This window comes from Haemorhous mexicanus, chromosome 1 (genome assembly GCF_027477595.1).
Source record: "Haemorhous mexicanus isolate bHaeMex1 chromosome 1, bHaeMex1.pri, whole genome shotgun sequence".
Taxonomy (NCBI): domain Eukaryota; kingdom Metazoa; phylum Chordata; class Aves; order Passeriformes; family Fringillidae; genus Haemorhous; species Haemorhous mexicanus.
Window position 1 is genome coordinate 25,867,360 of NC_082341.1, and position 15,537 is coordinate 25,882,896.

Below are 15,537 nucleotides of genomic sequence, written 5' to 3' on the forward strand. Positions count from 1 at the left end.
AAGTCATCAAGCATATACTTTTTTCTTAAAAGAGAAGCTGATACCATCAGAAGAAAAATGTTATGTTTTACTCAGCTATCATGCATGTTCATAAGCTGTAAGAAGTGAAGCTTTAGTATTATCCTTAAATAAGAATGACTCATGGGCAGCCTTGGCAGCTGCAATGGACATCACCTTCCTTAGCTTCCTTCATCCTTTTGTGTGTATGGTAAATAGCTGGGACTTCACTGGGGAATCCATGTGCAGCCACAGATGGAAAGTGCATGTGAAGTAGAGCTGGCATATGATAAGAAAAGCACAGTATATGCTTGTAATCTTACTGAGAACGAAGGCAAATAGCTAAAAAAAAAATCAAATATTGCATATTACAGCTATTACATTTTACAGCTATTACATGTTACAAGTATTAGTGTGCAATAAGATGTTTACTTTGTAAAGCTTCATTATATTATAATGTTCCTATTACTGTCTGTTAGATAATTTACCAAAATATTTAGAAGGTCCTTTCATTCTAGGAAGATCTCCAGAACACATAGACCAGTGGGCTTTTGTCTGCCCTTACTGGACAACAATTGCACAACTCAGGGGGAAGGGGAGGGTTTATATACACATTATGTATAAATATATTAGGTATAGATACATATATGAGAAAGTCTGCTCCTCATGTCGCAAAGGATTAGTTGCAGTGGCCTCACAAACAATATTTTATAAACTGATTTGTGCAAGCTGTTTACCCCGGGTCAGCCCAGGGTGTCTTGCAAGACTGTCACCTTTTAGGGCTTTTCTCAATTCTAGAGTGAATAGCTGGACTTGTTTTTGTTACACGATTCACAGCTGGGGTTATTCAGATACTTAGTAATCACGGTAGCATCATTAATACTATGTCCATTGTCTTCTTTTTTAAAGGAAAGCATTTTATTTTTAGATATAGGGAACTTGAGTGGGAATTGAGAGATGTGAATTGACGTGGTTGTCACCAACTTCCTCTCTGAACTTAAGAAACAGTTCATTTTAAAAGATGTAATGCAGTGCTGTCTTACACTTTCCTATAGCACTTTGCAAGTGTGAAACGCTGTTAAACCCTTTGTGTTACTTCAGCTGAGATTGCAGTACAAGAACTGAGGAAGCCTTACAGTCTTCCAAGGTGGGACATGAATGTTCTGTCTAGCCAGCAAATACATGTGAGCACAACAAATGGATTGGAGCAGCCCCCTCTCCCACAGCCCTGCCTGTGGAGCCCGGAGTCAGTGCTGCAGTCAGATTGCACAACTTGTGAGGTTTGAGCAACAGAAGACAAAATGACATCCTGTAGGGAAAGAACGACACATGGGTGTGGTATATATTCTTAATTCAGTGCCTGTAGATAGCAAAGTAAAGAGTTCATAAGATAGTAAAGTTGGCCTGATTTTCAGACATATACACCAAATGGTGATCAAGGCACATTATGCAGAAGCACACTGTGCGTAATTCCCTGTTTAGTTTGGGCAGAGACTCACTGTATGTTTGGTTTAATTGCTTGCTTATTCAGTTACATTGATTGGTTATTTGTAGCAAGAGATGCTCAAACTAGGTGCCCATATGTTCCCATCACATTTTTTAGCCTTTCTCTAATTTTGGGATCTTCTGACTAGCTAATCCTAGATAAAACTACTGATTATCCTGTATCTCTTGCCCAAATACATGTGGTTAGACTAAAAGCCAGTAATGCTGGTTCACTTTGCTGCTGTCAACAAATTGATCTGTTAGTCATCCTGCCTCTCTGAGCAAACCTTCTGGGCTTTCCCAATATTAAAATTGATCTAAAAAGCAGTATAGATCATACATTACTTGATGAGACTGTGTGTGAATATGGTACAGTGATATTTACAAGGTGGTGCATTAGCATAAAATGGTGGGTGAAAGACTGTAGTGTAGGACAGCTGGTTAACAATTACTCTAAACAGCAAGTAAGGGAAACAACAATGTCTTTAGCTTAGTTGCACTGCCACTTTCAGAGGGAAAAGAATAACCAAACATAAAACTCACCGCAAATGGCAGTGGGCAGTCCATTTTAATGAAAGAAAACATGACATGGAAATTGTCCCATTTCAGCCCAGAATGCTAATATTGGTAAGACAGGAATGTTTTTCTGTACTTTCCATCAGTGTTGTTTGATCCTTTTGCTACAATGCAGTTCTGCTGTAATTTTTGCCTTGGAAAAAACCAAACCAGAACTTCACAGCTCCTGTCCTTGTGAGAGACTGTGCGCTGGGAAGAACATATTCAAATTTTGTGCTAAAGCATTTTTGAAAAATACAAAATAAAATGTAAGTTATTTGTTTACAATTTTTTTTTCTTTGCTTCCACAGTACTACAAATTTTAGGAATGTGTTTTTACTGTTTTAATGTGATTAACAGTACTACTAGATAAAATCAGATCTATCTAAAAAAAAAAAAGTACTCTTCTTCCTTTTGATCCAGTTATTTTCCATCCATAGAGAACAAGGAGTCAAAGAGGTCACCTTATTTAAAAGAGGTGGACCAGTATCAGTTCCTTTAAAATTAGTTAATTAATTAATTAGTCTTTTGCTGCTTTTAGAGTCATGACACTTTTATTCCTGAATCTGAAAAGCCTGCTCAGTCGGTGCTGAGGACAACTCAGTCTTGTTGCTGTTTGTAGACTGGAGCTTTTACAAACTCTGGCTCCTGGTAACCTGTTTACTGAAGGTGGTGTTGACAAGTGTTCCAGTAACAGACTGTTTATGGAGGAAATTAAAGTCAAATACCCATCCTTCCTTTCTCTTACTGACCCAAATCTCTATGGAGAAAGCAGGTGGAAAGTTGTATAAGAATATACTTGCTTAATTCCTTTTTTTTTGGGCATGAAAATATTTTAAGTTTGTAAACAGGACATATTGCTAGTCTTGCCCCATGCTTGGAATTTAAGCAGCATGATAAAAACCTCAGAACATAGCATTTGGTACAGCAATTTTTATTCATGCATCTGTATAAGAATCCTTTTAAGATCCAGGGGTTTAGTTACTTAACAAAACTCTTGAAAGTACAGCTGAGGATGTTGTTCCCAGGTATCACTGGAGGAAGGTTGACCCACTGGAGGAAAGTTGACCTGAGTTCAGACTAGTAATTCTTTTCTCTTCCCTCTACTTCTTTTCTGAAAGTCAAATCCAAGATAATTTTCTTTTCCTTTCCTCTGATAGAAATTGTTACCCCTCTGTCTTTTTCCTCTCATTGATATTGACAATCTAGGGAGATATTTCATTGATGTTGCTGACTCCCTCAGTTACTCAAGGAAAGATTTCCTTTCCTTAAAAAAAACCCAAACCAGCAACAAAACAACCTTCTGATCTATACTTTTCCCAGTTGCTCTAATTTGCTGGAAAATGTATTGGCTTTATTTTTGTGTGCAACTATGTTTGCTAAATATTTTCTTACTGTTTTTCTTTTCGTTTAATTGTCAAAATTCTTTTTTTTTTTTTTTTTTTTTTATAGACAGCTCTCTTTTGCATTCAAATCCTTGGATTTTCACATACTTAGTACAGTAATGAGAGAATGCAGCATTAGCCCTCATTTCAGAGGTTCTGCTCCAGGGGCATCTGCCATCTCAGAGAAGCTGTCATCTTTTTCCTACCATAGCAGGTTACCCTGTTGGAGCTTCCACAGTAGCAGGGGTTGGGAGCAAGAGATAGAGAGACATGAATGCAGAGACCCAGTTAGTCTAAGTTTCTGCTGTTTAGGAGATCAACCTCCCAAAAGTCTTTAGGATATTTTTTTTGCTTGAAGCAGTAGAGAAAATACCATATCTTGTTGTCACTAAGTACATTGATTAAATGTAGCTGCTAAATTAAAATAAAGTATTTAAATACTGTTTTTTAATTTAATTTTTTTTTGTTTTAATTATGCTGTTAAAGTTTTATATTAAATTAATGTCAGTGTATTCTCTGGCTATGTTTAAAGTCAGTTATCTGAATTTTGCATTACATCATGAATGAAGGTAGCAGAAAAATAAATGTAAATGCTTTGTGCTTCTGGATGATACTGAAGTTACAAAACAAATCTATTATCAGCATTTATCAGACTTGCCTGTTCATTTTGCAATATATTGACTTGTCCTTCACTTCTGATTTGTGGTTGTGGAATGCAGTGTTGGATGTCTAGAGCTGTGTGCATTTTCAGTTACAGTTCTTCTGGCTTGCATTTCATTTACTGTAGTAATTTTCATTAACTTTTTAATCTTCCAGCACACATGCTACAGAAAAAAGAAAAAAAAAAAAAAAACTGGCCTTGTTAGTACCATTTCCTGGCAGTAGCAGAAGGACAATATACTAAATATTGTTCCTGTTGTTTGTTATGTTGAGATCTTTGCTAGGAATAGCTTGCATAGTACTTTGAAGGAACAGAGGATCTAGATAAACTGTTCCTTGTTGAACCCACACCCCTGTCTTTCTTCTAAGATAATTTTTTTTACAATAATTGTGTTGCAGAGGGGACTGCACTGTAAAGATGGTGCCCTAAAACTCAGGGGCCTCCAGAGAGGAACGGGGAGGCAGCAAGGAAAGGAACCCTGCTATTGAGGGGGCATAAGTGTTGATACAGGTCTTCAGTTATCAGACCCAACAGTGGGGAAATTGGTTGGGATAGAAGGAAAGATAAGGGCATAATTACTTGACTTAATGGTGGGAAATTAAGCTTTATAATTTTTAATAAAGCTTCATAATTTTTTTAATAGTTTCCCATTATAGATGCCCACATTTGAGATGTTTTGGTTCTCTGTCTTCAAACAATTACTGAATGAAATAAATAATAGGGGTTATGAATAAAGGAATAAAAGTAGGAATTAGAAATAAAAATATCATTATACAATTTTGGTTATATTAAATTCACTATATTTGCTAAATTTATCACTAACCCCCCTCAAAATATTTCCTGTGATGTATTGTTATAGGGAATTGAGTAAAACCAGAACCTTCATCTTGTACTGGTTTGAGTTTGCAAAATTGGTAATGAAGAAAATCAGTTTTTTTTTTTTTTCTAGGATGACAAAATGAGGCAGATGGTTTAGACACTAGATTGGAAGTTTTTTGTAGTACTTTAGGATACTTTTCAAGGTAGAATTACATTCTGTAAGTTCTCATAAATAAAACTCACAGGCATCTCTAGTGTTTACTAGGATTATTGAGAAAAATAGGTCTGTTTCTGGAAAAAAACATCTTCTTTACAGAAAGTGTAAATTTTTTTACATTAACACACTTTAACCGTGGAACATTCAGAATTCAAATGGTGACCTTGCAGTTCTCCCCCTCTACAGAGATAAACAGTTTTATGGCTGTTTGAGAGGGCAATAATCACATCTAATTACACCAAGTTTATTCTGCATTTACACTATAGAGTTGTTCTAGTAATTACACTTTTCCAATTGCTTTAATGCCAATAAGGATTCAGAAATGTACATCAGTATTGATCCTGAAAGTGTGGTTTAGCAAAACTTTCCCTGCTGTTCTTTGCAGGCCAACATACTACATGAGGAGCTTTGCTGTAATAAAGAAAAACTATAGAATGTCAGAGCCTCTTTTCATTGTTTCTTTAGAATTTTTTTCTTTAAATTTCAGTGACATTAACCTGACCTTGATTCCATTCTAGTTAAGAAACAGCTGAAAAGCATGCTCTAGAGGAGAAAGAAAAATACCTAAAATGAATGTAAAAAATTAGTTAAAATATTCTTAAACTCTTTATTTTAAAAATTGCTTCGATTTTACTCCGAATGGCAGTATTGATAAACTTCTACAGGTAGCAGGAAGTCTTTAAGGAAGACAAATTGCTGCTGTATTACAAAATAAGTTTCATAAGAAGCTCGGAAACTAGATCCCAAAGCAAATGGGAAAGCTGATTTCCACTGAGAACCATTTCTTGCTTTTAAAAGCCTCTCCAAGGACTCAGGGTTAACCCAAACCTTTCAGCCTGTGGGTCTGCCCTCCTGCAGCCCCTGAGAGCACCAGTCCTTGGCCACTGTTTCAATCCCAGACACTGCAATTCTGCTAAGAAAGCAAGCAGGCAACCAGAAGAAATTTGGATATAGCAACAAGTTACTGCAAGGTCTCCAGCACTTCTTACATCTAATTTTGCTCTCCCAGCTAAGAATAACTTTTCTCTTGAGTCTCTGGAGGGGAGGGCTGATTAAAATTTTGAGTGAACCTTGAAAGAATAGCAGCTCTCATTATTCACATGTGGTTTTCTGAAACCACAGGGCATCTGTGTTGTGCTTGTGGGTTTGCTCAGGTGGGTTTGCTCTTATAGTCCTGTAAGGATGCAGGTCACACACTTCCTGGAGTGTTGGGCTGGTTTTGTGTTAATGTTTTGGGTTGGGGGTTTTGTGGGACTTGAAAATTATCATGTTGTGCACTTTCCCCACTGCCAGCAAGGTTTTACTGATCCTGCTTGGACATCAGAGAGAATTTTGGACATCAGAAAGAATTTCTTCACAGGAGGGGTTGTTAAAATTGGAATGGACTGGCCAGAGAGGTGATGGAGTCACGATCCCTGGAGGTGTTTAAGGAAAGCCTGGCTGTGGCACTCAGTGCCATGGTCTGGTTGACAAGGTGGCGTTTGGTGATAGGTTAAACTCAGTGATCCCTGAAGTCTTTTCCAATCTAATTGATTCTGTGATTCTGTGCCCCTTTGTTAAATTTTTTAATGCAAACCTTGTGAGTTTTTTTTCTTTCCTCCTCTGTTCATCTTTGCCATTACGATTTTTATTTGAAAAGTGAATTGTTGTTATCAATGAAGATACTCATTCCAGAATTCCCACAGATTTTCTAAGGACATCCAGTGAGTACCCTAAAGCATCAACCGAAACACATTGGAGGAACAATCCCATATGACAATTTCCATTTCTAGATACATCAGTAACTGCTGGCATAGTGCTAAATAAATTCTAGATACCTTATGATTCACTATTTCCAGTAATACCGTGAAGTTGTCTGAAATGAAGATAATTCTTTACCACCAGTAACATAGCAAATGTCTGTCATAAGTATTATATTGCTGGATATTTACTAAATATTCTGGAAGACTGAAGGCACTGTTTCTTTCTCAAGGCTGTTTTTAAAAGAAAAATAGATCTGTTTCTGTAAAAAAAAACACTGTTTTTTACAGAAAGTGTAATTTTTTCTTAATTAATCACTTTTGGTAGAAAACCTTGTTCAAGGGTTTGGATGATAATAATTCTGGCACTAATCTTTGATTTTCCTTCAAAGCACTGTAAATCCAGCTTCTCAGTACATTGTAAAATGTGCAGTTTTTCTTCCTTATGAGACTCTTGGCAAACTGTGGTCAATACAAAGACATGCAGCAAATTAGATGTTTTTAAAAACAGCTGAGAAACATCTTTTAACAAAGAGAAAAAAGGAATAAATTACTTTAGAGGGTAGTTTTATACTTTTTTAGTTTCAAAATAACATGGTTTTTTTTCAGGGCACAATTAGTATCTGGTGGCCAGCTACTATATATATTTACAAAGTGTTTCTTTTCTCTCTGTTCTTTTGGATTGCAAACCAAGACTACAGAAGACACCTTGCTTATTGAATTAAATTTTATTGCCATACCTAATATAATTTTTACTACTCTTTTGACTCCTTGGTGTATGGTGAAATGTAAACCAGTGATCTTCTCGGTCCATTCAATTAATACTTCTCACAACAGGATTGTGTGTCATAGCATTTGGCAGTGCTTAGTTTAGCTAATGTCCAGATAATAGGCTCTGAATGCATTGTACTCTGGCTAAGTAAGTTGGGCATTTCAGTAGAAACCAGTGTGACTAATGTGCAATATCAAATTCTCTAGGACTTGCAGTTCTATATATGCTTGAAGAATGCATGCATAAAGCACAAGCCATTTCATAACCTTGACCTGGGTTGCATCACAGCATTCTGTGCTGGTGTTTGTGCTGGAAGTGACCTTGGCACCCATGGGTGACTGATGTTCTCCACCAGAGTGTCCAGTTCTACATCACATTACCTGAAAGCCTGATGGAGAGGTTGGCTTCAGCAAGGCCTTTTCACTCATGTGGGCTCTCCAGCCTATGGATTAAATACATCTTAGCTCATTTAAAGGATATCTTCATGTTTTGGAAGCACAGAAACTTGTTTGGTTTGATAGGGTCTTGTACAGGAGGCCAGCATCTAAATATCACTGCAGGAATGCTCAGAAACAGTTCTGATAGCAAAGGGCAGTGACTGCCTCTGGTGACTGCTCTAGGCAGAACTGAAAAATTACTTCTTGTTACCTGAATTCTTCAGGACAGGAACTTTTTTCTTCATATAGAGAAGTAATATAAAATGTGAGTTCTTATAAACGAAAAAGTGAATGCAAACTTTTTAACATCAACATAAAATGTGAGTTCTTATAAACAAAAAAGTGAATGCAAACTATTTAACAAAATAACTGTTTTAATGGGAGAGACAGTAGTGGATTAAATGTGAAACTGAAATAGAAAATCTAGACTCCCTTTTCATTTGCATTGTGAACAGATCTTGTCATATTAGGCCCAAGACCTTCTCATGAGGGGTTGAGTAAACTAAGACCCAAAGAGCACTGGAATTAAGAACAGAAGATCATGGCATTTGTTAAACTCACCTGACACTTTCCTTTGTTTTTTACCAGTACTATGTTTATGTCAACCATTTTGGGCTTTCTTTCTGATACTATTTTGACTATTCAAATAGTATCATACCCTATTAAGAGCCTCACTGACAGTATGCAGAGATTGAGTTTGGTAAAATGACGCTTGCACAGTAAAATAATTCTAATGTAATTTGTCCTTCCTTACTGCTGTCTTGCTTTCAACTATGGAGTGGGACTTGGGAGTTAGCAAAGCTGATCCTGGCTCCATCACTGTCAGTGTATTGTATCTGCTATGTACAGAAAGGGTTTTAATTTCTGGGTCTGACCATTTAGCACCATTCTAACAAATGTAAGGTTTATGGAGGAAAAAAGATCCAAGATGCTTTGCTCTTGCTCTGACTTTTTTTCCCTTCTTTATGTTAGTTTTGCCACGTGATGGTCTAATTTGAATTGTAAATTGTGTTCACCCAGCTTGGGGGACAATTGAGATACAAACAGGTGTTCATAAAAGTATAATTTGCCAATCAAAATAAATATTAGATTCTAGGGATTTCTGATTATCATTTTTATGATGGGAATAGGACAGTGAGTGAGGGATCATTTTCCCCTGAAATGTGGGAGGAGAGGGAGGCAGAAAGGTCTTTGAAGATCTAGTTTAATTGATTCCTAGATGTAACCCAATTTTTCATCTGGGGCTTTCTGGTTTCCCTTCAGAATATGGGAATGATGAAAGACAAGCAAATACCAGCACCTCAATAAATGCTCCACAAGTTCTTTCTTTCAAGAGGGAATGTAATCAACTCCTGCCGAGTAGAAATTAAGAGAAGTTTTTAAGTTCACAGCAGCAACAAATTTAAGGACTCACCTGAAGTGTTGTGGGGCATTCTTTCAGATGAATATTAACATAAATAAATGTTCTGTCTGTTTGGCAGTGTTCTTAGCAAGAGAATATGTGTGTACCAGAAGATGTTTATTACTTCTATTCTAATGCATACCTTGGGCCCTGGCAAGAAGGAAGACTTCTCTCAAAATGTTAGCAATGAACAGCCATAGAAGCTAATACCTCTTAAAGGGAGAGCTGATTGGAGAGAACTGTGCTGATGAGAAAAGTACAAGAGGTTTTAGTGTTTTTCCTGAACTTACAGACTTCCAGTACTATTGCCCATGGCTTTTTGCTCACAGTTTGGAAAGCTGAAATAGGATACTTATGCAGACTATCTTCCTGACTTCTCTGCTAGCTTTCCTATTTTCCCTGTCCTCTAAAGGTACCAGAATCGGTAAGGAAAGCCAGAATAAATCTTTTCTATCAGCTGTTGCCTCTGCTGTTGCAGGTAGCTTTCTGAAGAGCTGTTAACTACATCTAAAAATGGAGAACTGAGAAAAGGAAAGACAGGGAAAATAAAGACATATCTGTAAACTGTAGCTGTAGGAATTCTGTAGTAACAGGCATACCAGTATTACAGTAGCATGGAGAACGTTGTTGTGTATTGGATCATAACCAGTAAGGTTAGTAGCTGTAGGTAGCAGTCACTCCTTTTAATAAACTTCTTAACCTTCAGAAATTTGACATTATTATCCCATGACATGATAGTAACAGATCTTGGGAAGTTTATCTTAAGCCTAAGGTTTCAAATCATTGTGAGTAGGAACAAAAGCTTCCAAGTGAGGGCCCCTTTCAGTGCAGCACCACTCACTGACCCTTGTGTCCCAGCAGCTGTGGAGGAGCACGTGCCACCCAGGCCAGTGCTGGCTGTGACACAGCCTGGCGAGGCTATTTGTGTCCCTGCTGACGCATTGTTGGCAGGTTAATAGAAAGTTTAGCACTGGTTTATCTGTCCTACCAGAGGAAATGTTGGGTTGTGTAAGGAATGACTAGTGCTCAGGTTGTGTTCAAGGCAAAGCCAGTCCTTTCTTTGGGAAGAAGATGGAATATCTTTTCCCTGGGCTAAATGCTCTGGGCAAGAAAACAAAGCACCCACCACCACCCCTCCACTACCCAAACTGTTCTTCAGTCAGTCAGGTTCTTTGGAGGAGCCACGATCTGGGATATTCAGCTTTAACACAGGTCAGATTTTTAGCAGCACAACACCCCTAAAAATCATGGATGCAAGCAACCTCCACATGACTGGACCCATTTCACTCTTAGGATCAGGTGAATACCAAATTAGTGTTTCAAGCTTTCAGTGCCCCTCCTTCCCTAATAGCTGTGTAAGCTTTGGAGTTTTCTGGCTGCATGTTGAATATGGGAGGTTGAAAGGGAGAAGTCTGGACTTCATCAAAGTCAGAAATTCCTGTCTGTGTTCATGGCTCTGACATGACTTGTTAAGCACTTTTGAACAAGTTACTGAATCTCTCTGTATGTGTGCTGATACAAAGTAGAAATCCTTACAACAAACATCTTGCTCCTAGAGATCACAGAATCCTTGAGTGGTTTGGGTTGGAAGGAACCTTAAAGATCATCTCCAACTCCCAACTCCCCTGCCATTGCCAGGGACACCTTCCGCTAGGCCAGTTTGCTCAGAGCCTGTTATCAGGAACATCATTATGGGTGCTTAATGAGAGGTATCAGTTTGAATAGAATTTTATTACTATAAACAGTAAAAAAATTTACATTTGATTTCTAGAGGCAGAGTAAATAGTATTTTCTTTGTTCTTAAAATGGCCAAAGTGTCAGGATAAACACTTAGTAAGATCATATTGGTAAGTCAGGATCAAAGCTTGCAAGTCTGTTGTGTCCAACATTATTCTCTAAATTTTGTTGACTACTTCTGAATGGCAAGTTTTTATATTTCCTTGTTGGTTTTGGTTCTTGGGTTGTTGGTGGGTTTTTTTAAGTTTCAACTTTGTTTTTCTATAAAGAACATATTTGGTACTGCATCTATTTCCCTATATAATAGAACTTTTCAGCCAGTCATACAATTCTGTTTCACACTGGAAAACAACATCATTCATCCTTTGAAATAACTGGGATAGGACAGTTCTTAATCACGAAAGTCATGCTTTTCTTGGGCGGCTTCTGGAAAGGCATGGGGGGAACAAAAGATGGAGCTTCATCAGTTTATGAAAGGAATTGTATGAAGTAATTTTCCCTAAACAAGACTGAACATAATGACAAAAAGTCCCATGAGCCTTATGGGTTTCACAAATGCAGAGTAATGCTGGGTAGCCTGTCTGAGTTCAAGAAGTGTTTGGACAACATTCTCAGGCACATGGTGTGACTCTTAGGGTGTTCCGTGCAGGGTCAGAAGTTGGACTCAATGATCCTAATTTCCCTTCCAACTCAGCATATTCTGTGTTTCTGTGATCTCAGTAATCATTACAAAGAGTCTTATTTTTGTTTTAGCCTTAATTCTGGTGGACCTGGGCCAAATAATTATATCAACATGTATTAAGAACTGCTATTTTAGATCTACCTAACCTGAACTCTGAAACTCCATTTTTTTATTTGTTTGGGGTTTTTTTTGTTTCCCTTTGTTAGTAGGTCCTTGTGGTTCTAAGTAAAAACCCATAGCTGCCTGATTTGTAGTGTGTAAATTTCTGTTCTTCTGTTCTCTTTAGATAAATACAGGGCAGCGGTCACAGTTGACTGTATCAAGCACAGAGATGGGAAATCAAAGGAGCCAGGCTTTGGAAAGCAGCCCTTTCATGTCAGACCTCCTGAGCGATGTCCCCTTTGCCCTCGCACCACATGTGTTAGCAGTGCAGGGCACCCACAGTGACGTTCCTGACCGGCTGCTCACCTACGACATCAATGATAATTTATCAAGATTTTGGTATGACTTTACACTTGAAAATTCAGTGCTATGTGATCCCTAATGTTCTCTTTATCTTTTCTGCCTCTGTCAAGGAACAAGTCTTAAATTGAAGATAAAGACTTACTTTAATTGACTTAATATTTGGGGGCTTGCCGCTGGTATCAAAGGGGTTATTATTCACAACTGTGATATATTTCTTAGCTTTAAGTGAACTATAACTTAGTAGTTAAATATTGCATTTATTTCCAAAGAAATCAAGCCTCAGTAGGAGACTGGCTGCTGGTATCTACTTCCAGTAGGTAGGCTGCAGACACAAACATTTGACTTTAAGAGGAAGTCTGTGTCTCAACTGTTTTGTTATTTCAATTAGTTACAAAACACATAGATCCTGTTACATATATTAAGATCACCTCTTGATTTTGTACAGATAGAAACCAATATTAATGCTAAAGCAATGCTGCTCTGCACTACTGGACAGAGAGCTTTTCAGTGAAATCAAGGTTTAAAACTCAGAGTTAATTACAAGCCCTTAAGTAATCATTAAGACTTAATAGAATTGGTTAAACTTACCAATTTCAAAGTGAAAATCAGTTGCTTCCTTCCCTTTTCCAGTAGATGGTATTTTGTCTGTCTCATTTTGTGCCTGCCTGGAGAAGTTGTCCCGGCCTGCCTGTTGGCTGCTGTTTGTTCTCATTACCACATGTGTTCCTGATTTATATACAGATCAGCTTTTCCATTTTAACCTCTTTGCCCCCTGAAGAAGGAAATCTCAGGACACGTACTTTTAATGGTCACACCCTTCTTTTTTTAATTTGTGTGCCAGAGGTACAGATGGCAATGTTTAACAACAGGAAAACATTACATTGTTTCTTATCCAACTAAATTAAACTGCTAAATGCCTGAACACACATTCTCACAGACCACTGTGTCCCCACTCACAAGCTTTGAGCCTGTTTTTCCAGCTAAGACCAGAGCTGCTGCTCCACCAGCAACAGCTCTCTGATGTAACATCACGATTTGTGATGAATGTGTGACCTGTGGCACACGCTTGTTTTCTCTCTTGGGGTACAATATATAGATCGTGCTAAATGTTGGTGGATATTTTCCTGTCTTTTTTATGCTCTTACACTCTTGTGGTAGCTTAAAGTACAAATATTTTCAGACTTGGATCCTCTTACAGTATTTGAGATAAATACTGTAAAATGATGAAGAAATTACATTGTGAATATGTCTTAGTTTGTTAGATTTTTTTAAATGTGCATATTTTATATTTTTGACAGCTATGTTCTTAAATGTTTTGAAGGTGTTGTTTCAAGGGGAGTATCTGTGCTGCACTTGAATAAAAAAGCCAAGTAATAATGAGTTATTTTTTATATATGAGAGTTATGATGTGATTTCACCTATATTGTTTACTACAGTAGCTCTGACCATTCAGCCTTCATGGGAACTTGAACTTGGAAATTCAGTTGGAAAATCTTTTCAGTGTCATTTAAAAATGAGTGTCCTTCTAATAAAATATATCACACTCTCATCTGATGGATTCTGTGTGCTGTGTTGGTGACTTGGAGTGGTTTAGGTGGCATCCATGACACTGCTTGGAGAAGAGTTTGGCTGGGAGCTGGGGAGTACTCAGGTACTCAGGCCTCGTAGAAGGAAGAATTAATTTTATGAAGATGTTCAGAACTGTTTTGTTTTCTGAGTTTTTTAGTTAACACATACCCAAAGCACTAAAATAATTTTAATTATTATTTTTTATCCAGCAGTTAAAAAATTGATCATTCTACAAATAACATGTTTCCATTCAAGCTGTCAATTTTGAATCTGAAATGTTTCTGCAGCTGAGCTGGTCTAGAAGCAGAGCTGTAAAGCACCATTGAAGACCAAACAAACTCACAGTACTGGTTCTTTATTTGCTAGCTGACTTGGTATGTAATTTTTTGCAATAATTTTTTTCCTAAAGTTAGACAATTTATCTTAAATAATTACATCTTGTCAGATTTGAGCTCTGTTGCACTCACAGGTGTCCTTTCAAAAGGAAAGGAGCAGCAAAGGAGAGTAGGGAGGAGAATGTGTTCACCATGATGAGAAATGTGGACAGCAGGTTTAAACATTTGGTCTTCATCCTTAATCGTCTCCTGTAAAGTGTAAAATTTACACCCAGCAAAGTACCACAGTAATGAGCAAGGGTACTGGGAATGTGTCTCCTGACTGCCCTCCCTTTAGCAGAAGCTGGGGCTCAAACCTCTCCCTTGCTTGAGGATGTCCCTAAAATTGGATTGATGCCTTATGGCACGGGTTCAAAGGCAAATCGAAGAACAACTGCATCCAAAGCAGCCTGTCAGAAGGCTGACTGGGAGATGGTCCCTACAGACAAGTCCCTAGTGACAAAGTCAGAAATGGAACCAGACAATATGGTGTCCAGAAAGTCAGTCAAGGTGGTTACAGATCTGGTTTCTGCTGTTCCTGTAAAGTGGGATCCAAACTCTGATATGACAGTCAGCAAATACACACTTGTGTGGTCACAGAGAAGAGGGTTTCACCCTAGAGCACCTAAAGGAGAAATGCAAAGAGCATATACACCACAGCAATTACAGTATCTCAAAATAACACACAGTTTATTGCATTTTTAGCTGGAGAACCTGTTATGTTCACAAAAGCACTAAAGCAGCCTCCTGGGCAAGATGAGCGGGTTGTTCTGAACAATAGCATAAAACTGGATCTTGAGAAACTGCCCTCCTGCCCACAACCACCCTTCTGTTATGACATGATAATTCATCTTGCTTTGGGTTTTCTCTGCTCAGCCTAGTGACTAGGGAGAGGAACCAGAAGTGCAACTCCTAGGGATAACTCCTTCCCAGGAGTAACTGCAATTCTACTGATGACAGGGCCATTCCAGATTAACCAGATTTCTTTTTGAAGCCAGAAACTGTACAACAACAAAGAAGGAGAATATCCTCCTTAAATTCCAAAGGTACACTCCTGTTTGGTGCTGTAGCAAGACAAAGGTTTAGTAAGCCAAGCTGAGTTCATTCAGCCTACCCTGCTGGGCTGCAACTTTTCATCAACATTAGGCCTGACCTTCTGTAATGAGCTCACAAAATTAGGAAGCATGTGTGTTAGGCCAGACTTCTTCCCATCAATATGTCAAATTCCTTAAACTAAGAAA

The 15,537-nt window shown here is 37.9% G+C and overlaps 1 protein-coding gene across 3 annotated transcripts in view; it reads left to right on the top strand.

Annotated features, from left to right (window-relative positions):
• The window catches only part of UMAD1 (UBAP1-MVB12-associated (UMA) domain containing 1), a 79,375-nt gene extending 65,473 nt beyond the window's left edge, over window positions 1-13,902 (top strand). For all 3 annotated transcript variants that reach the window (XM_059843786.1, XM_059843779.1, XM_059843768.1), the window contains exon 4: window positions 12,175-13,902. In XM_059843786.1, the coding sequence (XP_059699769.1) occupies window positions 12,175-12,432 (258 nt within the window). In that variant the 3' untranslated portion in view covers window positions 12,433-13,902. The remainder of the gene's footprint in view (window positions 1-12,174) is intronic.
• Window positions 13,903-15,537: the final 1,635 nt, after the last annotated feature.